Below are 26144 nucleotides of genomic sequence, written 5' to 3' on the forward strand. Positions count from 1 at the left end.
GTTTTACTATGCTGCTGTAAACTACAGGTAAGGGGGTTTACTGCCATGTTTTACTATGCTGCTGTAAACTACAGGTTAGGGGGTTTACTGCCATGTTTTACTATGCTGCTGTAAACTACAGGTAAGGGGGTTTACTGCCATGTTTTACTATGCTGCTGTAAACTACAGGTTAGGGGGTTTACTGCCATGTTTTAGTACAGTGGAAGCCAGGCAAGGATGATTGACTAAGAGAAAAGTGTAGTGTTTGGCCGGAGCAAGGAGTCTGGCTAGCCACAGTCTGTGTAGCCAGGCAAGCTATCTTTAAAGACACACAGTCCAGTTCATAATATTTAATGGTGCTAAAACACTACTAATTCCTTTATTTAGCCTACAATTTCCATGCCCCCACAGAAATGTAATTAACATCATTAAAAAATCCCCATCAAAATCGGTCTGTTTAAGCTAGAGATCTTTGTTTTTGTTGCATGGGCTGCGTCTCAATCTGCCGGATATCGCCCTTCCTCATCTGTTTGGCATTACAAGTTGTTTGGCATTACAAGTTGTTTGGCATTACAAGTTGTTTGGCATTACAAGTTGTTTGGCATTACAAGTTGTTTGGCATTACAAGAGAGCCATCATCCCATTTTCTCAGAGACATATTTTATGGTTTAGTCCTATAGTTTTATTGTCACGGAATCAGCCGAGGCTGCCCCTCCTCCTTGCTCGGGCAGGCTTCGGCGTTCGTCGTCCCCGGAGTACTTGCTGCCACCGATCTATTTTTCGGTGTTTGTCTAGTTTGTCCTGATTGTTTGCACCTGTGTCCCATTAGTGTTGATTGTATTCCCTTTATAAACCCCTGTCTCTCATTGGTTATTGTGTGTGATTGTTTTCCGTTAGGTCGGCAGTGCTGGTTGTATGTGTTATTTGTTCCTCCCTGTTTGGAGTTTTTGTTTTGTCCTTTCTTTACTGTGTTTAGTAAAGTATGTTCTGCCAGTAGTTCGTGTCCTGCGCTTGACTTCGTTTCCCGCATACACGTCACCTTGACAGAATCACACACCACTCATGGAGTCAGCAGGAGCGGCGGTGCCAGCTGGATCAATGGAGGAACGCGTCGAACACCAAGCGGCCATGATCCAGGCTCTCGGCACCGCCATGGAACAGGTGGTGAGCACTATTGGGCGATGGGAAAGAGAGGGTCTGCCTACACCTCCTCCAACGATACCACCACCATCGGCGATGCCCATCGCTTCACCTCCGGGGTCCAGTGGGATTCGGCTCTCGCTCCCGAGGGCTTATGATGGCACAGCGGCCGGGTGTCAGGGTTTCCTGCTCCAGGTTGAACTATACCTAGCAACCATCCACCCGGTGCCCTCGGGATACAAGAGCGTGTCCGCCCTCATCTCCTGTCTGTCCGGCAAGGCGCTGGAGTGGGCCAATGCCGAGTGGGGGGGAATAGACGCCGCTACTGTCAACTATGCAGAGTTCACCCGCCGCTTCAGGGCAGTATTCGATCATCCACCAGAGGGTAAAGTGGCGGGTGAGCGTCTATTCCACCTTAGACAGGGGAGGAGGAGCGCACAGGAGTTCGCGCTGGACTTCCGGATGCTGGCTGCCAACGTGGGATGGAATGAGAGGGCCCTCATCGACCACTACAGATGTAGCCTGAGGGAGGACGTTCGTCGGGAATTGGCCTGCAGGGACACCAACCTCAGCTTCGACCAACTGGTGGACATGTCAATTCGCCTGGATACCCTGTTGGCTACCCGCGGACGTCCGGATTCAGGGCCATCCATTCCATCCCCCAGCACTTCCGAGCCGACCCCTATGGAGCTCGGAGGTGCTGGTGCTAGGGAGACCAGGAGAGAGACCAGGAGGGAGGCCATCCCCTGCACCAACTGTGGCCGCAGAGGACACACTGCTGGTCGGTGCTGGGGAGGATCTCCTAGGAATCGAGGCAGTAGGCAGTGCACTGATGAGTCATTCCAGGTGAGTAGGCACCCAACTCACCCAGAGCTCTCTGTTGCGCATATGTGTATTAAAGTTGTGTTTCCCGAGGTTTATCCTCATTCCCAGCATAAGGCGCTAGTAGATTCAGGCGCAGCTGGGAATTTTATCGATCGCCAGTTCACCTATAAGTTAGGGATCCCTATTGTACCTGTTGATGTGCCCTTCCCTATCCATGCCCTAGATAGCCGCCCTTTGGGGTCAGGGTTGATTAGGGAGGTCACAGCGCCTCTCAGGATGAAAACGCAGGAGGGTCATGAGGAGATACTACGTTTGAATTTGATTGATTCTCCTGCATTTCCCGTGGTGTTGGGGCTTCCCTGGTTAACATCTCATGACCCCAACATTTCATGGCAACAGAGGGCTCTCAAGGGATGGTCTGATCAGTGTTTCGGCGGTGTGTAGATGTTTCCGTAGGGGCAACGACGGTGGAAAGCCCGAACCAAGTTCCCACCATGCACATTCCACCTGAGTATGCCGATTTGGCACTCACCTTCTGTAAAAAGAAGGCGACTCAATTACCACCTCATCGACAGGGGGATTGTGCGATAGACCTCCAAGTAGGCGCTGCGCTTCCGCGTAGTCATGTGTATCCTCTGTCTCAGGAGGAGACGGCGGCTATGGAGACATACGTCACCGAATCTCTGAGACAGGGATACATACGGCCGTCCACTTCCCCTGGGAACTGGGTGAAAGTGTTGTGGTCAGATGAGACCAAAATGGAGCTCTTTGGCATCAACTCAACTCGCCGTGTTTGGAGGAGGAGGAATGCTGCCTATGACCCCAAGGACACCATCCCCACCGTCAAACATGGAGGTGGAAACATTATGCTTTGGGAGTGTTTTTCTGCTAAGGGGACAGGACAACTTCACTGCATCAAAGGGATGATGGACGGGGCCATGTACCGTCAAATCTTGGGTGAGAACCTTCCCTCAGCCAGGGCATTGAAAATGGGTCGTGGATGGGTATTCCTGTATGACAATGACCCAAAACACACGGCCAAGGCAACAAAGGAGTGGCTCAAGAAGAAGCACATTAAGGTCCTGGAGTGGCCTAGCCAGTCTCCAGACCTTAATCACATAGAAAATATGTGGAGGGAGCTGAAGTTTCGAGTTGCCAAACGTCAGCCTCGAAACCTTAATGACTTGGAGAAGATCTGCAAAGAGGAGTGGGACAAAATCCCTCCTGAGATGTGTGCAAACCTGGTGGCCAACTACAAGAAACATCTGACCTCTGTGATTGCCAACAAGGGTTTTGCCACCAAGTACTAAGTCATGTTTTGCAGAGGAGTCAAATACTTATTTCCCTCTGTCACGATCGTCGTTAGATGAAGCGGACCAAGGCGCAGCGTGATATGCGTACATTCTTTATTTACGTACTTAACACATGATCAAAACAAAACAACAAACGATACGTGAAGTCCTGGGTTGAACACGAACCTTCCGGAACAAGATCCCACAATAAACAGTGCCAAACAGGCTGCCTAAGTATGGTCCCCAATCAGAGACAACAAGCTACAGCTGCCTCTGATTGGGAACCACCCTGGCCAACATAGAAATACACGAACTAGAACAAAACATAGAAAAGAACACATAGAAAATCCACACCCTGGCTCAACATATAAGAGTCCCCAGAGCCAGGGCGTGACACCCTCATTAAAATGCTAATCAATTTATAACATTTTTGACATGCATTTTTCTGGATTTTTTTGTTGTTATTCTGTCTCTCACTGTTCAAATAAACCTACCATTAAAATGATAGACTGATCATGTCTTTGTCAGTGGGCAAACGTACAAATTCAGCAGGGGATCAAATACTTTTTTTCCCTCACTGTACATGTTTCAAGCAGACCACCATAGTCCCTGTGCCCAAGAAAGCGAAGGTAACTTGCCTAAATGACTACCGCCCCGTAGCACTCACGTCAGTAGCCATGAAGTGCTTTGAATGGCTGCTCATGGCTCACATCAACACCATCATCCCGGAAACCCTAGACCCACTCCAATTCGCATACCGCCCCAACACATCAAATCAAATCAAATGTTATTGGCCACATATGCCGAATACAACAGGTGCAGACATTACAGTGAAATGCTTACTTACAGCCCTTAACCAACAGTGCATTTATTTTTAATAAAAAAGTAAAATAAAACAACAACAAAATAGTGTTGAGAAAAAAAGAACAGAAGTAAAATAAAATAACAGTAGGGAGGCTATATATACAGGGGGGTACCGGTGCAGAGTCAATGTGCGGGGGCACCGGCTAGTTGAGGTAGTTGAAGTAATATGTCTCCTGAGTGGCGCAGTGGTCTAAGGCACTGCATCGCAGTGCTAGCTGTGCCACTAGAGATCCTGGTTCGAATCCAGGCTCTGTCGTAGCCGGCCGTGACCGGGAGACCCATGGGGCGGCGTGCAATTGGTCCAGGGTAGGGGAGGGAATGGCCGGCAGGGATGTAGCTCAGTTGATAGAGCATGGCGTTTGCAACGCCAGGGTTGTGGGTTCAATTCCCACAGGGGGTATGAAAAAAATAAATAATAATGTAAGTTGCTCTGGATAAGAGTGTCTGCTAAATGATGTAAATGTATATTTACATGTGTGTAGAGTTAAAGTGACTATGCATAAATAATTAACAGAGTAGCAGCAGCATAAAAAGATTGGGTGGGGGGGCAGTGCAAATAGTCTGGGTAGCCATTTTATTAGATGTTCAGGAGTCTTATGGCTTGGCGGTAGAAGCTGTTGAGAAGTCTCTTGGACCTAGACTTGGCACTCCGGTACCGCTTGCCGTGCAGTAGCAGAGAGAACAGTCTATGACTAGGGTGGCTGGAGTCTTTGACAATTTTGAGGGCCTTACGCACTACCCTCAGTAGTGCCTTGCGGTCGGAGGCCAAGCAGTTGCCATACCAGGCGGTGATGCAACCAGTCAGGATGCTCTCGATGGTGCAGCTGTAGAATTTTTTTAGGATCTGAGGACCCATGCCAAATCTTTTCAGTCTCCTGAGGGGGAATAGGCTTTGTCTTGCCCTCTTCACGACTGTCTTGGTGTGTTTGGACCATGATAGTTCGTTGGTGATGTGGACACCAAGGAACTTGAAGCTCTCAACCTGTTCCACTACAGCCCCGTCGATGAGAATGGGGGCGTGCTCAGTCCTCTTTTTTTTTCCTGTAGTCCACAATCATCTCCTTTGTCTTGGTCACGTTGAGGGAGAGGTTGTTATCCTGGCACCACACAGATCTACAGATGACGCAATCTCAATCGCACTCCACACTGCCCTTTCCCACCTGGACAAGAGGAACACCTACATGAGAATGCTGTTCATTGACTACAGCTCAGCGTTCAACACCATAGTGCCCACAAAGCTCATCACTAAGCTAAGGACCCTGGACTAAACACCTCCCTCTGCAACTGGATCCTGGACTTCCTGACGGGCCGCCCCCAGGTGGTGAGGGTAGGCAACAACACATCTGCCACGCTGATCCTCAACACGGGGGCCCCTCAGGGGTGCGTGCTTAAGTCCTGTCCTGTACTCCCTGTTCACCCACGACTGCGTGGCCAAGCACGACTCCAACACCATCATTAAGTTTGCTGACGACACAACGGTGGTAGGCCTGATCACCGACAACGATGAGACAGCCTATAGGGAGGAGATCAGAGACCTCGGTACCGGTACCCCCTGTATATAGCCTCATTATTGTTATTTTATAGTGTTTTTTTGTTTTGTTTTTTACTTTAGTTTATTTAGTAAATATTTTCTTAACTCTATTTTCTTAAATCTGCATTGTTGGTTAAGGGCTTGTAAGTAAGCATTTCACGGTAAGGTCTACACCTGTTGTATTCCGTGCATGTGACAAATCAAATTTGATTAGATTTTTTGGCGGTAATGCAACATTTATTGTATGCCACCCGCCGTTAAACCTCATCGAAGAAGAACCGTATCCCATCTAGTCAAAACCCTTGACAGGATGTCATGAAACGACGGTTTCTTTTTTATTTTTAGGCGGGCCGCATGACGTATTTCCTGTATTGTCTGTCTGTATGCAACCCGCCAAGGTTCGAAAAAAAATGTCGGGGAGAAGAGCACATCGCCAAGATACCAACATGACATTTGAGGTCGTCGTCAACGATGGAGCTTATGCTGACTCTACCATCGATAAGGACAACTCTAAACAAGGGACGTTAGAAGACGACGATAGCGACGCACCGGTTGTCTTTCTCTGCGGGAGTTGCAAGCTGCCTGTCGGTGACTCGCTGTCCTGGGCTGGGAGTGAGGACGAACAAAATCAAATACTGCTGAAACGTAAGTTGCTAGGTAACTAACTAGCTAGCTCTGTCCTAGCTAGCTAACTACGCGCTACCGATGCTACATTTACATTGGATAGTATGACAACTTTGGTTGTGTCAGAATGAAATGCAATACTAGGGTGTATTCGTTAGTGGGCACCTTAGCAAAAAACAATTAGCAACAGATAACGTTTAGCAAAACGAGAACAAGAGTTTCTTATTGGGCAAATTCAATAAGGTCCCTCACCGTTTCGGCCTGCTTGCTTCCGTTTGGGCGTAGTGAATAAACCCCTAGTTGGTAGCTAACTAGATAACGTTAGTGCTAAGTATGTAACTCCAGGGGAAGTCTGTTCGTGGGATCATACCAGCTCCTTGTCATGTTTGCTTTGACAACGAGCAGTAGAATTGAGAAGCACCTCGCTGCAACGGCTGTTGGCTGGCCCGCCAGGTTTTCATTTACGGAGGCTTTCCAGATGGGCGAAGCGAGGTTCAAATCAAATAGTATTTGTGAAATGTACATTTATTTACATTTTAGTCATTTAGCAGAGCGACTTACAATTAGTGCATTCATCTTAAGATGGCTAGGTGGGACAACACATCACAATCGTATCAAGTACATTTTTCCCTCAACAAAGTACAGTGCCTTGCAAAAGTATTCAGCCCCCTTGGCGTTTTTCCTATTTTGTTGCATTACAACCTGTAATTTTAAATGGATTTTTATTTGGATTTCATGTAATGGACATACACAAAATAGTCCAAGTTGGTGAAGTGAAATGAAAAAAATAACTTGTTAAAAAAAAATCTTTAAAAAAAATAACGGAAAAATGGTGCGTGCATTAGTATTCACCCCTTTGCTATGAAGCCGAATACAACAGGTGTAGACTTTACGGTGAAATGCTTACTTAGGAGCCCTTAACCAACAATGCAGAGTGCAAGATGCAGACATCGCTCCGACATTGCCTGGTTACTAAAATTCTAATAGTTTGCCTAATTTCAGTTTGTGACAAAACGAGCAAGTATAGTGTATAGAATCGTTGTACCATCTAAACCACTGTGAAATATATTTTCCTTAATAAAAAATATTGTCTTTTCAGCTGTTTGAAACTTGTGTACAAAACCCAACGTAAAAGATGCAAAAACGAAAGTTAAGCACGGGAAGCATAGAAATAGTGCACATAGCACACATCTACCGCGTCTTAGACTTGCTTTTAATGACGAATCTATAACTCACATTTCTATGTGAATTTGGTGGTTCGCTCAAAAAGTTACATATTGCAGCTCAGTGGGTTCGCCTGGGCATGTTCAGGTATCAGCCTACTGTGACACACACAGAACACAACGATGGAGCGTTTACACAAATATTAGTGTCTTAGTTCTATTGCAGGATTCTGAATTAGCCACATTAACTATGAATGTTCAATACACAAAGTAGGTTGACTGGTGAGCTAATGTGGTTAAATTTCACAGTGGTTTCAGAGTCCTGCAATAGAGCTAAGACCCTAATATATTTTTTAAACGCTACATAGTTGTGTTCTGTGGGTGTCACTGAGTACGCTGATAACCCTTTTCATGGGTGCACAATCCATAAGTAAGGCTGTACGGTTCATAAAAGTATGCCCCCAATGCAGCTTTACAAAAATCAAAATCAAATCAAATTGTATTTGTCACGTGCGCTGAATACAACAGGTGTAGACCTTACTGTGAAATGCTTACTTACAAGCCCTTAACAAACAATCTAGTTTGAAGAAAAATAAGAGTTACGAAAAAATATTTACTAAATAAACTAAAGTAAAAAATAAAAAAAGAGCAACAATAAAATAACAATAACGAGGCTATATACAGGGGGTACCGGTACCGAGTCAATGTGCGGGTGTACAGGTTAGTCCAGGTAATAACGAGGCTATATACAAGGGGTACCGGTACCGAGTCAATGTGCGGGGGTACAGGTTAGTCAAGGTAATTGAGGTAATATGTACAGTACCAGTCAAAAGTTTGGAGACACCTATTCATTCCAGGGTTTTTCTTTATTTTTAAATTTTTTTACATTGTAGAATAATAGTGAAGGCATCAAAACTATGAAAGAACACATGGAATCATGTAGTAACCAAAAAAGTGTTAAACAAATCAAAATATATTTTACATTTTAGATTCTTCAAAGTAGCCACCCTTTGGCTTAATGACATCTTTGCACACTCTTGGCATTCTCTCAACCAGCTTCATGAGGTAATTGAAATGCATTCCAGGTGACTACCTCATGAAGCTGGTTGAGATAATGCCAAGAGTGTGAAAAGCTGCCATCAAGGCAAAGGGTGGCTACTTTGAAGAATATAAAATATATTTTGATTTGTTTAACACTTTTTTGGGGTAACTACATGATTCCATGTGTTATTTCATCGTTTTGATGTCTTCACTATTATTCTACAATGTAGAAAATAGTAAAAAATATAGAAAAACCCTTGAATGAGTAGGTGTGTCCAAACTTTTGACTGGTAGTGTATCTGTTTGGTCTTCTTGCGGTCAATTTGCAGTCTGCAAATTATTTGTCATTATGTTCCGGCCCCCTGACCGTCCACTCAACAACAAAAAAACGGCCCACGGCTGAATCTAGTTGATGAATCTAGTTGATGATCCCTACGCTACGTAGTGTATATGAATTGACACTAGTCTCGCACGCAAAGTTGGAGCCGTTTTGTGATTTCAGCTTAAGCATGCATAAAAAGCAGTCAACAGAAATGATGATAAACGTGTGGTGGGCCGACTCTCCCTGTTCCATGTGCCACAGCGAGGGGTACTTGATGGAATTGGCAAGAGCAGAAACACATCTGGGATCAGGCTAAAGTCTTAAGGACAAGACAGATTGATTTCCAAGCACATAGCTAGCTAATAAGATAACGTCCCCCCCATTTCCCAAAGAGTCATTTCACACCAAGACAGTCGTGAAGAGGGCACGACAAAGCCTATTCCCCCTCAGGAGACTGAAAAGATTTGGCAATGGGTCCTCAGATCCTTAAGTTCTACAGCTGCACCATCGAGAGCATCCTGACTGGTTGCATCACCGCCTGGTATGGCAACTGCTCGGCCTCCGACCGCAAGGCACTACAGAGGGTAGTGCGTACGGCCCAGTACATCACTGGGGCCAAGCTTGCTGCCATCCAGGACCTCTATACCAGGCGGTGTCAGAGGAAGGCCCTAAAAATGGTCAAAGACTCCAGCCACCCTAGTCATAGACAGTTCTCTCTGCTACTGCACTGCAAGCGGTACCGGAGCGCCAAGTCTAGGTCCAAAAGGCTTCTCAACAGCTTCTACCCCCAAGCCATAAGACTCCTGAACAGCTAATCATGGCTACCCGGACTATTTGCATTATTTGTAACTTATTTTTACTCTTATTTTTTTACTTAACACTTATTTTTTCTTTCTTAAAACTGCATTGTTGGTTAAGGGCTTGTAAGTAAGCATTTCACTGTAAGGTTGTATTTGGCGCATTTGGTAAATAAAATGTGATTTGATTTGACTGAACAATTCCCTCTGTTTTTTATTGCAGGTGTCAGTGACAATGTTTTGGTTGGCAAAGAAACTCACTTCTCCGGTACTTGTAAGAAGGAACTCGGTTGGTAAGTCAAAGAGAGAGTGTGTGTCTGTCTAGCTAGCTGCTAATGACCTCTGCCAAGTTCCTCAATGTTTACCTTCATTGTCATAGACAGAATGTTCCTATTAATCGAATCTATGTTTACCCAGAAGTAAAGTCTCGCGTAATTTGGTCAGCTGTGTGTTCACACGTGTTAGAAATTGAGAGTTCTGGCAAAAACGAAGTCTCTACCCTCGCAAAAGGAAACTCTCAGCCAAAGCCCCAATTTTTTTCAGCTGAAAGACGATGCCCAGAGCTTACCCGTGATGTTGCACAATGATTTAAGTCAAGTCATCGTTTTAGTCAAAGTATGATTATATTTGGGCTTGAAACAGGGAAGTTGAACTTCAATCTGTGCTGTGTGTTTCATGATGAAATGATGTACATTTTATATCTGACTGTGTCTTGCGAGGGATGGCTTTAGTTAATTTGGAACAGGGCTTTCCAACTCTGTTCCTGGAAAGCTACCCTCCTGTAGGTTTTCACTCCAACCACAGTTAACTAACCTGATTCAGATTATCAACCAGCTAATTATAAGAATCCGGTGTGCTAGATTAGGGTTGGAGTTAAAACCCAAAGGATGGAAGCTCTCCAGGAACAGGGTTGGAGTTAACCAAAGGATGGAAGCTCTCCAGGAACAGGGTTGGAGTTAACCAAAGGATGGAAGCTCTCCAGGAACAGGGTTGGAGTTAACCAAAGGATGGAAGCTCTCCAGGAACAGGGTTGGAGTTAAAACCAAAGGATGGAAGCTCTCCAGGAACAGGGTTGGAGTTAAAACCAAAGGATGGAAGCTCTCCAGGAACAGGGTTGGAGTTAACCAAAGGATGGAAGCTCTCCAGGAACAGGGTTGGAGTTAACCAAAGGATGGAAGCTCTCCAGGAACAGGGTTGGAGTTAAAACCAAAGGATGGAAGCTCTCCAGGAACAGGGTTGGAGTTAAAACCAAAGGATGGAAGCTCTCCAGGAACAGGGTTGGAGTTAACCAAAGGATGGAAGCTCTCCAGGAACAGGGTTGGAGTTAAAACCAAAGGATGGAAGCTCTCCAGGAACAGGGTTGGAGTTAACCAAAGGATGGAAGCTCTCCAGGAACAGGGTTGGAGTTAAAACCAAAGGATGGAAGCTCTCCAGGAACAGGGTTGTAGTTAACCAAAGGATGGAAGCTCTCCAGGAACAGGGTTGGAGTTAACCAAAGGATGGAAGCTCTCCAGGAACAGGGTTGGAGTTAACCAAAGGATGGAAGCTCTCCAGGAACAGGGTTGGAGTTAACCAAAGGATGGAAGCTCTCCAGGAACAGGGTTGGAGTTAACTAAAGGATGGAAGCTCTCCAGGAACAGGATTGGAGTTAACCAAAGGATGGAAGCTCTCCAGGAACAGGGTTGGAGTTAACCAAAGGATGGAAGCTCTCCAGGAACAGGGTTGGAGTTAACTAAAGGATGGAAGCTCTCCAGGAACAGGGTTGGAGTTAACCAAAGGATGGAAGCTCTCCAGGAACAGGGTTGGAGTTAAAACCAAAGGATGGAAGCTCTCCAGGAACAGGGTTGGAGTTAACCAAAGGATGGAAGCTCTCCAGGAACAGGGTTGGAGTTAACCAAAGGATGGAAGCTCTCCAGGAACAGGGTTGGAGTTAAAACCAAAGGATGGAAGCTCTCCAGGAACAGGGTTGGAGTTAACCAAAGGATGGAAGCTCTCCAGGAACAGGGTTGGAGTTAAAACCAAAGGATGGAAGCTCTCCAGGAACAGGGTTGGAGTTAACCAAAGGATGGAAGCTCTCCAGGATTGGAGAGCCCTGATTTAGAACCACCTACAAAACATGTACAGTGCATTCGGAAAGTATTCAGACCCCCTGACTTTTTCCATTTTTTGTTACGTTACAGCCTTATTCTTAAAAAATGTTTTAATCCCCTCATCAATCTACACACAATACCCCATAATGACAAAGCAAAAACAGGTTTTTAGACATTTTTGCAAATGTATATAAAACAAACCTGGGACATTTACATAAGCATTCAGACCCTTTACTCAGTACTTTGTTGAAGCACCTTTGGCAGCGATTACAGCCTCGAGTCTTCTTGGGTTTGACGCTACAAGCTTGGCACACCTGTATTTGGGGAATTCTTCTCTGCAGATCCTCTCAAGCTCTGTCAGGTTGGATGGGGAGCATCGCTGCACATCTATTTTCAGGTCTCTCCAGAGAAGTCCGGGCTCTGGCTGGGCCACTCAAGGACATTGAGACTTGTCCCGATGCCACTCCTGCATTGTCTACGCTGTGTGCCTAGAGTCGTTGTCCTTTTGGAAGGTGAACCTTCGCCCCATTCTGAGGTTCTGAGAGATCTGCAGCAGGTTTCCATCAAGGATTGGTATTGCTATTTTATTAGGATCCCAATTAGCTGTTGCAAAAGCAGCAGCTACTCTTCCTGGGGTCCACACAGAACATGAAACATTACATAATACAGAGCATTAATAGACAAGAACAGCTCAAGGACAGAACTACATAATTTTTTTTAAAGGCACACGTAGCGTACATATCAGTACATACACACAAACTATCTAGGTCAAACAGGGGAGAGGCGTTGTGCCGTGAGGTGTTGCTTTATCTGTTTTTTTAAACCAGGTTTGCTGTTTATTTGAGCAATATGAGATGGAACGGAGTTCCATGCAATAATGGCTCTATATAATACTGTACGCTTTCTTGAATTTGTTCTGGATTTGGGGACTGTGAAAAGACCCCTGGTGGCATGTCTGGTGGGGTAAGTGTGTGTGTCAGAGCTGTGTGTAAGTTGACTATGCAAACAACTTGGGATTTTCAACACATTCTTGTTTCTTATAAAAAAAAAGTAATGCAGTCAGTCTCTTCTGTTACAGCCTGATAGTCCTCCTGACCTGTTGTTATTCCCCTGTTACAGCCTGAAAGTCCTCCTGACCTGTTGTTATTCCCCTGTTACAGCCTGATAGTCCTCCTGACCTGTTGTTATTCCCCTGTTACAGCCTGATAGTCCTCCTGACCTGTTGTTATTCCCCTGTTACAGCCTGATAGTCCTCCTGACCTGTTGTTATTCCCCTGTTACAGCCTGATAGTCCTCCTGACCTGTTGTTATTCCCCTGTTACAGCCTGATAGTCCTCCTGACCTGTTGTTATTCCCCTGTTACAGCCTGATAGTCCTCCTGACCTGTTGTTATTCCCCTGTTACAGCCTGATAGTCCTCCTGACCTGTTGTTATTCCCCTGTTACAGCCTGATAGTCCTCCTGACCTGTTGTTATTCCCCTGTTACAGCCTGATAGTCCTCCTGACCTGCTGTTATTCCCCTGTTACAGCCTGATAGTCCTCCTGACCTGTTGTTATTCCCCTGTTACAGCCTGATAGTCCTCCTGACCTGTTGTTATTCCCCTGTTACAGCCTGATAGTCCACCTGACCTGTTGTGGCTGCAGCTCTCTGCTAGGCATGGTCTACATCTCCACACCCAGGAAACTGGACTACATCCGGTCCCTGTTCTGCCTCAATGTGGCTGCCATAGAGAGGTGAGCCATGTAGCGATATGGGTCTGACCAGGACTTGAACCAGAAAGTTAGGTTTGCTTTAGCTAGTCCAACCAGACCTCTTGGTTGAGGTTGTAGTATCGTTACATTATCTCTCAATTCAATGGGGCTTTATTGGCATGGGAAACATGTTTATGCTTCTACACCTGCATTACTAGCTGTTTGGGGTTTTAGGCTGGGTTTCTGTACAGCACTTCGAGATATTAGCTGATGTAAGAAGGGCTATATAAAATAAAATTGATTGATTGATGTTTATATTGCCAAAGCAAGTGAATTTAACATCAACAAAATTCTTAGAATTGAACAGTAAATGTTTCACTCACAAAGGTTTTAAAATGATCTCCTTTTCAAGTTTGATATTATCAGTTATGTACAGTGTTTTAGTAGTGTGTAAATAGTGGGGAAGATAAATAAACAGGTACATATTGGGGGTATTTACAATGTTTGTTCTTCACTGGTTGCCGTGGCAACGGGCCCCAAATCTTGCTGCTGTGATTGCACACTGGTATTTCACCTAACCGATATGGGAGTTTTATCAATGTTTAATTTGTTTTCAAATTATTTGTAGGTCTGTGTGATCTGTGGGAAATATGTATCTCTAGTGTTGTCTCACACTCAGACACCCTCACGCAGCGTTTTTCTCTGACACTAAAGATGCAAAATCACGTTGCTAGTAACAGCCCTGCTAAAATATTTTACATGGATCACAAGACAATGGTTTGGGAAACTTTTAAAATGAATCTATAAATGTTTATTCTGCTTTATAAATTATTTAGATTGAATCTAAAATCATTCTGTGGTCCATGCAGCTATGTCCTGGGGTCTTCCAGGCAGCAGGTGGCAGCAGTGAGCCCCAGGCAGCAGCCAGTCACCCTGGAGTACAGACAGGCTGTAGAGCAACAACTGGATGAGGTAACCCTAACACTCCTTCTATTGTGGGTGCGTCCCAAATGGTAACCTATTCCCAATTTAGTGCACTACTTTAGACCCGGTCTCTATCATGTATATTTCATGAAGGTATCACTTGCAATGATCTCATGGGAGTAGATTGTCAGAGTGAATTTACAAACACTCCTGTGTGGTCCCTGTTCAGTCACTACACTATACAGTCCCTGTTCAGTCACTACACTATACAGTCCCTGTTCAGTCACTACACTATACATTTACATTTTAGTCATTTAGCAGACGCTCTTATCCAGAGCGACTTACAGTTAGTGAATACATATTTTTTTTTTTTTTTTTTTTTTCTTTTTTTTTTTATACTGGCCCCCCGTGGGAATCGAACCCACAACCCTGGCGTTGCAAACGCCATGCTCTATCAACTGAGCTACATCCCTGCCGGCCATTCCCTCCCCTACCCTGGACGACGCTGGGCCAATTGTGCGCCGTCCATGAGTCTCCCGGTCGCGGCCGGCTGCGACAGAGCCTGGATTCGAACCAGGATCTCTAGTGGCACAGTTAGCACTCTAGTGGCACAGCTATACAGTCCCTGTTCAGTCACTACACAGTCCCTGTTCAGTCACTACACTATACAGTCCCTGTTCAGTCACTACACAGTCCCTGTTCAGTCACTACACTATACAGTCCCTGTTCAGTCACTACACAGTCCCTGTTCAGTCACTACACTATACAGTCCCTGTTCAGTCACTACACTATACAGTCCCTGTTCAGTCACTATGCAGTCCCTGTTCAGTCACTACACTATACAGTCCCTGTTCAGTCACGACACTATACAGTCCCTGTTCAGTCACTATACAGTCCCTGTTCAGTCACTACACTATACAGTCCCTGTTCAGTCACGACACTATACCGTCCCTGTTCAGTCACGACACTATACCGTCCCTGTTCAGTCACGACACTATACCGTCCCTGTTCAGTCACGACACTATACCGTCCCTGTTCAGTCACTATACAGTCCCTGTTCAGTCACTATACAGTCCCTGTTCAGTCACTATACAGTCCCTGTTCAGTCACTACACTATACAGTCCCTGTTCAGTCACTACACTATACAGTCCCTGTTCAGTCACTACACTATACAGTCCCTGTTCAGTCACGACACTATACCGTCCCTGTTCAGTCACGACACTATACAGTCCCTGTTCAGTCACGACACTATACAGTCCCTGTTCAGTCACGACACTATACAGTCCCTGTTCAGTCACTACACAGTCCCTGTTCAGTCACTACACAGTCCCTGTTCAGTCACTACACAGTCCCTGTTCAGTCACTACACAGTCCCTGTTCAGTCACGACACTATACAGTCCCTGTTCAGTCACGACACTATACAGTCCCTGTTCAGTTACTACACTATACAGTCCCTGTTCAGTCACTACACTATACAGTCCCTGTTCAGTCACTACACTATACAGTCCCTGTTCAGTCACTACACTATACAGTCCCTGTTCAGTCACTACACTATACAGTCCCTGTTCAGTCACTACACTATACAGTCCCTGTTCAGTCACGACACTATACAGTCCCTGTTCAGTCACGACACTATACAGTCCCTGTTCAGTCACTATACAGTCCCTGTTCAGTCACTATACAGTCCCTGTTCAGTCACTATACAGTCCCTGTTCAGTCACTACACAGTCCCTGTTCAGTCACTACACAGTCCCTGTTCAGTCACTACACAGTCCCTGTTCAGTCACTACACAGTCCCTGTTCAGTCACTACACAGTCCCTGTTCAGTCACTACACAGTCCCTGTTCAGTCACGACACTATACAGTCCCTGTTCAGTCACGACACTATACAGTCCCTGTTCAGTCACGACACTATACAGTCCCTGTTCAGTCACTACACTATACAGTCCCTGTTCAGTCACTATGCAGTCCCTGTTCAGTCACTACACTATACAGTCCCTGTTCAGTCACGACACTATACAGTCCCTGTTCAGTCACTATACAGTCCGTTCAGTCACTACACTATACAGTCCCTGTTCAGTCACGACACTATACCGTCCCTGTTCAGTCACGACACTATACCGTCCCTGTTCAGTCACGACACTATACCGTCCCTGTTCAGTCACGACACTATACCGTCCCTGTTCAGTCACTATACAGTCCCTGTTCAGTCACTATACAGTCCCTGTTCAGTCACTATACAGTCCCTGTTCAGTCACTATACAGTCCCTGTTCAGTCACTACACTATACAGTCCCTGTTCAGTCACTACACTATACAGTCCCTGTTCAGTCACTACACTATACAGTCCCTGTTCAGTCACGACACTATACCGTCCCTGTTCAGTCACGACACTATACCGTCCCTGTTCAGTCACGACACTATACAGTCCCTGTTCAGTCACTATACAGTCCCTGTTCAGTCACTACACAGTCCCTGTTCAGTCACTACACAGTCCCTGTTCAGTCACTACACAGTCCCTGTTCAGTCACTACACAGTCCCTGTTCAGTCACTACACAGTCCCTGTTCAGTCACGACACTATACAGTCCCTGTTCAGTCACGACACTATACAGTCCCTGTTCAGTTACTACACTATACAGTCCCTGTTCAGTCACTACACTATACAGTCCCTGTTCAGTCACTACACTATACAGTCCCTGTTCAGTCACTACACTATACAGTCCCTGTTCAGTCACTACACTATACAGTCCCTGTTCAGTCACTACACTATACAGTCCCTGTTCAGTCACGACACTATACAGTCCCTGTTCAGTCATGACACTATACAGTCCCTGTTCAGTCACTATACAGTCCCTGTTCAGTCACTACACAGTCCCTGTTCAGTCACTACACAGTCCCTGTTCAGTCACTACACAGTCCCTGTTCAGTCACTACACAGTCCCTGTTCAGTCACTACACAGTCCCTGTTCAGTCACTACACAGTCCCTGTTCAGTCACTACACAGTCCCTGTTCAGTCACTACACAGTCCCTGTTCAGTCACGACACTATACAGTCCCTGTTCAGTCACGACACTATACAGTCCCTGTTCAGTCACGACACTATACAGTCCCTGTTCAGTCACGACACTATACAGTCCCTGTTCAGTCACTACACTATACAGTCCCTGTTCAGTCACTACACTATACAGTCCCTGTTCAGTCACTATACAGTCCCTGTTCAGTCACTATACAGTCCCTGTTCAGGCACTATACAGTCCCTGTTCAGTCACTATACAGTCCCTGTTCAGTCACTATACAGTCCCTGTTCAGTCACTATACAGTCCCTGTTCAGTCACTATACAGTCCCTGTTCAGTCACTATACAGTCCCTGTTCAGTCACTACACTATACAGTCCCTGTTCAGTCACTACACTATACAGTCCCTGTTCAGTCACTACACTATACAGTCCCTGTTCAGTCACTACACTATACAGTCCCTGTTCAGTCACTACACTATACAGTCCCTGTTCAGTCACTACACTATACAGTCCCTGTTCAGTCACGACACTATACAGTCCCTGTTCAGTCACGACACTATACAGTCCCTGTTCAGTCACTATACAGTCCCTGTTCAGTCACTACACAGTCCCTGTTCAGTCACTATACAGTCCCTGTTCAGTCACTATACAGTCCCTGTTCAGTCACTACACTATACAGTCCCTGTTCAGTCACTATACAGTCCCTGTTCAGTCACTACACTATACAGTCCCTGTTCAGTCACTACACTATACAGTCCATGTTCAGTCACTATACAGTCCATGTTCAGTCACTACACTATACAGTCCCTGTTCAGTCACTACACTATACAGTCCCTGTTCAGTCACTACACTATACAGTCCCTGTTCAGTCACTACACTATACAGTCCCTGTTCAGTCACTACACTATACAGTCCCTGTTCAGTCACGACACTATACAGTCCCTGTTCAGTCACGACACTATACAGTCCCTGTTCAGTCACGACACTATACAGTCCCTGTTCAGTCACTACACTATACAGTCCCTGTTCAGTCACTACACTATACAGTCCCTGTTCAGTCACTACACTATACAGTCCCTGTTCAGTCACTACACTATACAGTCCCTGTTCAGTCACTACACTATACAGTCCCTGTTCAGTCACTATACAGTCCCTGTTCAGTCACTATACAGTCCCTGTTCAGTCACTACACTATACAGTCCCTGTTCAGTCACTACACTATACAGTCCCTGTTCAGTCACGACACTATACAGTCCCTGTTCAGTCACGACACTATACAGTCCCTGTTCAGTCACGACACTATACAGTCCCTGTTCAGTCACGACACTATACAGTCCCTGTTCAGTCACGACACTATACAGTCCCTGTTCAGTCACGACACTATACAGTCCCTGTTCAGTCACGACACTATACAGTCCCTGTTCAGTCACGACACTATACAGTCCCTGTTCAGTCACGACACTATACAGTCCCTGTTCAGTCACGACACTATACAGTCCCTGTTCAGTCACGACACTATACAGTCCCTGTTCAGTCACGACACTATACAGTCCCTGTTCAGTCACTATACAGTCCCTGTTCAGTCACTACACTATACAGTCCCTGTTCAGTCACTACACTATACAGTCCCTGTTCAGTCACTACACTATACAGTCCCTGTTCAGTCACTACACTATACAGTCCCTGTTCAGTCACTACACTACACAGTCCCTGTTCAGTCACTACACTATACAGTCCCTGTTCAGTCACTACACTATACAGTCCCTGTTGAGTCACTACACTATACAGTCCCTGTTCAGTCACTATACAGTCCCTGTTCAGTCACTATACAGTCCCTGTTCAGTCACTACACTATACAGTCCCTGTTCAGTCACTACACTATACAGTCCCTGTTCAGTCACTACACTATACAGTCCCTGTTCAGTCACTACACTATACAGTCCCTGTTCAGTCACGACACTACACAGTCCCTGTTCAGTCACTACACTATACAGTCCCTGTTCAGTCACGACACTATACAGTCCCTGTTCAGTCACTACACTATACAGTCCCTGTTCAGTCACTACACTATACAGTCCCTGTTCAGTCACTACACTATACAGTCCCTGTTCAGTCACTACACTATACAGTCCCTGTTCAGTCACTACACTATACAGTCCCTGTTCAGTCACGACACTATACAGTCCCTGTTCAGTCACGACACAGTCCCTGTTCAGTCACTACACTATACAGTCCCTGTTCAGTCACTATACAGTCCCTGTTCAGTCACTACACTATACAGTCCCTGTTCAGTCACGACACTATACAGTCCCTGTTCAGTCACTATACAGTCCCTGTTCAGTCACTACACTATACAGTCCCTGTTCAGTCACTACACTATACAGTCCCTGTTAGTAATTGATAAAGAGCCTTAGGCTGTGTCCCAAATGGAACCTTTTTCCCTATTTAGTGCGTTACTTTTGACCTGGGCCCACCCCTCTTTAATAAAGTCATATCATGCCATACATTTATAGATTTAAGTAATACTTCATATCAAAGTTGTGCCCCAATGATGAGGGAGATGGTGTCAGGTAAATAACAGTCTGCTGGGCCAACTCCTCAAACTAGGCCTTCGTTAGCCAATACGTAAAGACCGGGAGAAACTCCTGGCACATAGGCATTGGCTATAATCGGCTTAATCTACGAACCAATCATCTCCCACAGCATCTTCCTCCTCACCTTCCCCATGCTTCGCAGTCGTGTGATTCGCTAAAATGAAATGACAAATACTTTACTCAGTAGGCCACTCCCATAGAATTCTGTGGTCACTCCCAGTAATTGTTGATATCCCAAACTGGAGACGAGGTTATTGACAAGCAAAGCATTGGCATGAGAATGATGGAGAAGGAGTTGGCATGATGGCACACTGGCATGATGACATGATGGCTACTTCATTACCTCCTTAGTACCTGGATTTGTCTTGAGTAAAACAAACACTAGGTGGCATTGTTGCTCAGGAATGCCAGTCAGACAAATTGAATAGATTGAATATGCAGACAGTATCTCTAAGTATTGTTCAAAGCCTTCCCCAGAGGTTGTGTTGAGACACTGACCCCATCACCCTGGTCGCCCTAGGAACACCCTGAGACACTGACCCTATCACCCTGGTCGCCCTAGAAACACCCTGAGAGACTGACCCCATCACCCTGGTCGCCCTAGAAACACCCTGAGACACTGACCCTATCACCCTGGTCGCCCTAGGAACGCCCTGAGACACTGACCCTATCACCCTGGTTGCCCTAGAAACACCCTGAGACACTGACCCTATCACCCTGGTCGCCATAGGAACGCCCTGAGACACTGACCCCATCACCCTGGTTGCCCTAGGAACGCCCTGAGACACTGACCCTGTCACCCTGGTTGCCCTAGAAACATCCTGAGACACTGACCCCATCACCCTGGTTGCCTCTACGCCCCCTCGTCGTGATTGGTCAACAGTAGGGATTCTTCAATAAAGTCTGTCATTCAACGAGAACTTGTTTTCATGCACTTTTATTCATAGATAAATACTGCACCAAATTGCGTGACTAAGATCTCTTCTGCAAACACTTCAATGAATGACTGATTTATAGTATCTTAGATTAATTCTGACTGTTTTTGAGGAAGTGTATACTGGCTACATCATCTCAAAATGGACAAACGGTACTATTGCCGCTTTTTCAAGCGAAGGTGTTTTAATGCAAGCACACTCGTTGGACTGAACTGAAGCATGCTGAGATTAGTTTTTAAATGTACTCTGTCTGAGAGGCAGAGAAAGACTTAACGACTTCTCATCCTCTCCCTCCCTTCTCTCACCCCTCTCTCCTCTCCCCCTTCCCCCCTCTCTCCTCTCTCCCTTCCCCCCTCTCTCCTCTCCCCCCCCACCTCTCCTCTCCTCTCCCCTCTAGATTAAGGCGGTGACTCTGTCTATGGGGCAGAGGTTGTTGGTTCTGGAGGCTGACCTGCAGAGTAAAAGTCAAATGTGATGATGATGCATCTTGACAGTGATGGACCACACTATGCCATGGGGGGGCCCGGCCCGGTGGGGTCTCATATACCCACAGGACTAAGGATCTCAACCCCCTGACCCTTCAACCCTCACTCCTCACCCCGTCCCCATTGTTAGTTCTGATAGGGTACAAACAGCCACAAGCTGTTTGTTTCACAAGGGTTAAACACCTCAAGCACCTCATATGGCACCATATTCCCTATATAGTGCACTACTTTAGACCAGAGAATGGCACCATATTCCCTATATAGTGCACTACTTTTGACAAAAGCCCTATTGAAATAGGGTGCCATTTGTGATGAAGCCATTGTTCCCTCCAAACTGTTTGTGGTTTATGTCAACTCCTGCATTCCTCGTCTGTGGTGAGACTGTTCTGTCTCATAGTCTGTCTTCTGAGTTTGGTGTTTCTTCAGTCTCATACTGTTGACTGTTCTCTCGTAGATCATGTGATTCTAAACACAACGTTGTCTTGAAGAGATGGTTCCATACCTTCAGTTATGATGGAATTATGTTCAACAGGGCAGTTTCCCCAACAGATTTTTTTTAAGCTTAGTCCTCGAATAAAAATTTAGGGGCATTTTCTCTGTTTTCTTTTTAGTCCAGGACTAAGCTTGGTCTGTGTTCGAGAAACTGCCCCTAAATGTTGAACCTAATTTAATCATAAATAGCTGGCTAACTTCTTGATTCTGCTTGGTAGTATACCTCTCTGGACTAAGCTTGTCTGGGAAACTGCCCATTCAATTCAGACATCATTGAAGCTCCGGGTTTACACGCATTTTCCAACTTTATTGGTTCTTTTTATTGTTCAAATTGATTTATCTAAATAAAGTTATATAAAACATGATTCCTTTTTGTTTTTGGTATTTATGTTTTTATAGTTTCTCAGGGACAGAAGCACGTGTGTAAGGTGGAGTCAGGCAGTCGGGGTCGTCTGGGGTCGTTGTTTACAGCCGTCTAATGTGCCTAGCAACACTTTCTTCGAGGGCGGGAAAGCCTCCCTACGCCCCCCACCCCGGAGCTAACCTCCCCCGTCACCCTACGCTCCTCCCTCTCCCCCTACCACGAGGTTTCAGTGTGTTGCCATCACAGCCTAAAACCCCTCCCCCTCCTCATATTCCCTCACCCCTCTTTCCCTCCCCTCCCCCTCCCCCTCCTCTCTCCTCCCCCTCTCCTCACCCTCCCCCTCTCCTCCTCCTCCCCCTCCCCCGTCCTCACTCTCCCCCCACCAGTGGGTGTGCTACCATAACAACAATGGCTAGATTCTATCGGATGGCGAGGTGGTCCAACCAGCTGTATCCGCCCCCAACCAGGGGCAGGTTGCTATGGTAAAAAAAGGAGCTCGTGTTGCGTTTTGCTGAGCGCCTGTTACCATCTGGCCAGCGTTTCCAAGGTGAAACAGAACCAGCCAGCTACCTGGCCCGCACACCTGTCAGACTGCCCTAGCACTCTGCACTCTCAGGGTATAGGGGAGGAGTCAATAGGAGTCTGACCCCTCTCACCGAGCCTGACGCCCTAATCCCTGTGGGGAGGAGTCAAGAGGAGTCTGACCCCTCTCACCGAGCCTGACGCCTAATCCCTGTGGGGAGGAGTCAAGAGGAGTCTGACCCCTCTCACCGAGCCTGACGCCTAATCCCTGTGGGGAGGAGTCTGACCCCTCTCACCGAGCCTGACGCCCTAATCCCTGTGGGGAGGAGTCTGACCCCTCTCACCGAGCCTGACGCCCTAATCCCTGTGGGGAGGAGTCTGACCCCTCTCACCGAGCCTGACGCCTAATCCCTGTGGGGAGGAGTCTGACCCCTCTCACCGAGCCTGACGCCCTAATCCCTGTGGGGAGGAGTCTGACCCCTCTCACCGAGCCTGACGCCTAATCCCTGTGGGGAGGAGTCTGACCCCTCTCACCGAGCCTGACGCCCTAATCCCTGTGGGGAGGAGTCTGACCCCTCTCACCGAGCCTGACGCCCTAATCCCTGTGGGGAGGAGTCTGACCCCTCTCACCGAGCCTGACGCCCTAATCCCTGTGGGGAGGAGTCTGACCCCTCTCACCGAGCCTGACGCCCTAATCCCTGTGGGGAGGAGTCTGACCCCTCTCACCGAGCCTGACGCCTAATCCCTGTGGGGAGGAGTCTGACCCCTCTCACCGAGCCTGACGCCCTAATCCCTGTGGGGAGGAGTCTGACCCCTCTCACCGAGCCTGACGCCCTAATCCCTGTGGGGAGGAGTCTGACCCCTCTCACCGAGCCTGACGCCCTAATCCCTGTGGGGAGGAGTCTGACCCCTCTCACCGAGCCTGACGCCTAATCCCTGTGAATGTATTTCTCTTTCTTCTCTCATCCCTCTTTCGCCGGGTAAAAACACAACAACAACATCTGTCCGGCCGCTGATCTGTCTGGGGCCAGGCTAGCCGGGGAGAGGGGCGCTGGTGGAGGGAGCTGGATGTGATCTGTCTGGGGCCGGGCTAGCCGGGGAGAGGGGCGCTGGTGGAGGGAGCCGGATGTGATCTCTCTGGGGCCAGGCTAGCCGGGGAGAGGGGCGCTGGTGGAGGGAGCTGGATGTGATCTGTCTGGGGCCAGGCTAGCCGGGGAGAGGGGCGCTGGTGGAGGGAGCTGGATGTGATCTGTCTGGGGCCGGGCTAGCCGGGGAGAGGGGCGCTGGTGGAGGGAGCCGGATGTGATCTCTCTGGGGCCAGGCTAGCCGGGGAGAGGGGCGCTGGTGGAGGGAGCTGGATGTGATCTGTCTGGGGCCAGGCTAGCCGGGGAGAGGGGCGCTGGTGGAGGGAGCTGGATGTGATCTGTTAGACCCCTTGACTTTTTCCACATTTTCTTATGTTACAGCCTTATTCTAAAATGGATTAAATAAAAAATTTATCATTCAATCTACACAATACCCCATAATGACAATTTTATTAAAGATAAAAACCAGAAATACCTTATTTAGATAAGTATTCAGACCCTTTGCTATGAGACTCAAAATTGAGCTCTGGTGCATCCTGTTTCCATTGATCATCCTTGAGATGTTTCTACAACTTGATTGGAGTCCACCTGTGGTAAATTCAATTGATTGGACATGATTTGGAAAGGCACACACCTGTCTATATAAGGTCCCACAGTTGACAGTGCATGTCAGAGCAAAAACCAAGCCATGAGGTCGAAGGAATTGTCCGTAGAGCGCTGAGACAGGATTGTGTTGAGGCACAGATCTGGGGAAGGGTACAAAAAAAATTCTGCAGCATTGAAGTTCCTCAAGTGCCTCCATCATTCTTAAATGGAAAAAGTTTCGAACCACCAAGACTCTTCCTAGAGCTGGCCAAACTGAGCAATCGGGGGAGAAGGGCCTTGGTCAGGGAGGTGACCTAGAACCAGATGGTCACTCTTACAGAGCTCCGGAGTTCCTCTGTGGCGATGGGAGAACCTTCCAGAAGGACAACCTTCTCTGCAGCACTCCACAAATCAGGCCTTTATGGTAGAGTGACCAGACGGAAGCCACTCCTCAGTAAAATGCACATGACAGCCCGCTTGGAGTTAGCCAAAAGGCACCTAAAGAGACTCAGACCATGAGAAACAAGATTCTCTGGTCTGATGAAACCAAGATTGAACTCTTTGGCCTGAATGCCAAGCATCACATCTGGAGGAAACCTGGTACCATCCCTACGGTGAAGCATGGTGGTGGCAGCATCATGCTGTGGGGATGTTTTTCAGAGGCAGGGACTGGGAGACTAGTCAGGATCGAGGCAAAGATGAACGGAGCAAGGTACAGAGAGATCCTTGATGAAAACCTGCTCCAGACCGCTCAGGACCTCAGACTGGGGCAAAGGTTCACCTTCCAACAGGACAACGACCCTAAGCACACAGCCAAGACAATGCAGGAGTGGCTTCGGGACAAGTGTCAGAATGTCCTTGAGTGGCCCAGCCAGAGCCCAGACTTGAACCCGATCAAACATCTCTGGAGAGACCTGAAAATAGCTGTGCAGCAACGCTCCCCATCCAACCTGACAGAGCTTGAGAGGATCTGCAGAGAAGAATGGGAGAAACTCCCCAAATACAGGTGTGCCAAGCTTGTAGCGTCAAACCCAAGAAGACTTGAGGCTGTAATCGCTGCCAAAGGTACTTCAACAAAGTACTGAGTAAATGGTCTGAATACTTATGTAAATGTGATATTTCCGGTTTTTATTTTTAATAAATTAGCAAAAATGTCTAAACCTGTTTTTGTTTTGTCATTGTGGGGTATTCTGTGTAGATTGATGAGGTGGGAAAAAACAATGTAATTCATTTTAGAATAAGGCTGCAACCTAACAAAATGTGGAAAAGGTCAAGGGGTCTGAATACTTTCCGAAGGCGAGTGATGAAGTGCGTCGTGCGTAAAAATCGACTGTTCTCGGTTGCAAAACTCACTACCTAGTTCCAAACTGCCTCTGGAGGCAAGATCAGCACAACAACTGTTCGTTGGGAGGTTCATGAAATGGGTTCCCACACAAGCACAAGATCACCATGCGCATTGCTAAGAGTCGGCTGGAGTGGTGTAAAGCTCGCCGCCATTGGAATCTGGAGCAGTGGAAACTCTACATCATCTGGCAGTCCGACGGACGAATCTGGGTTTAGCGGATGCAGGAGAACGATACCTGCCCGAATGCATAGTGCCAACTGTAAAGTTTGGTGGAGGAGGAATAATGGTCTGGGGCTGTTTTTAATGGTTCGGGCTAGGCCCCTTAGTTCCAGTGAAGGGAAATCTTAACGCTACAGTATACAATGACATTCTAGATGATTCTGTATTCCAACTTTGTGGCAACAGTTTGGGGAAGGCCCTTTCCTGTTTCAGCA

At 46.9% G+C, this 26144-nt stretch overlaps 1 protein-coding gene across 1 annotated transcript; it reads left to right on the forward strand.

Moving 5' to 3' along the window:
* Positions 1 to 6007: 6007 nt before the first annotated feature.
* Positions 6008 to 22173, forward strand: mis18a (MIS18 kinetochore protein A). Its single transcript, XM_084195916.1, has 5 exons — positions 6008 to 6276; positions 9802 to 9871; positions 13280 to 13402; positions 14230 to 14332; positions 21230 to 22173. Exons 1-5 carry the CDS (start codon positions 6015 to 6017, stop codon positions 21305 to 21307), a joined length of 636 nt encoding a protein of 211 aa, XP_084052042.1. The 5' UTR covers positions 6008 to 6014; the 3' UTR covers positions 21308 to 22173.
* The last annotated feature ends 3971 nt before the right edge of the window (positions 22174 to 26144 follow it).

This window comes from Coregonus lavaretus, assembly GCF_964263955.1.
Source record: "Coregonus lavaretus genome assembly, contig: HAP1_SCAFFOLD_405, whole genome shotgun sequence".
NCBI lineage: Eukaryota > Metazoa > Chordata > Actinopteri > Salmoniformes > Salmonidae > Coregonus > Coregonus lavaretus.

Bases quoted from the DNA above. Each gene is read 5' to 3' on its own strand.
- mis18a (XM_084195916.1), top strand. From the start codon at position 6,015: ATGCAACCCGCCAAGGTTCGAAAAAAAATGTCGGGGAGAAGAGCACAT. The intron at 6,277-9,801 runs GTAAGTTGCTAG...TTTTTATTGCAG, and splicing joins AAATCAAATACTGCTGAAAC to GTGTCAGTGACAATGTTTTG. The intron at 9,872-13,279 runs GTAAGTCAAAGA...CCCCTGTTACAG, and splicing joins TGTAAGAAGGAACTCGGTTG to CCTGATAGTCCACCTGACCT.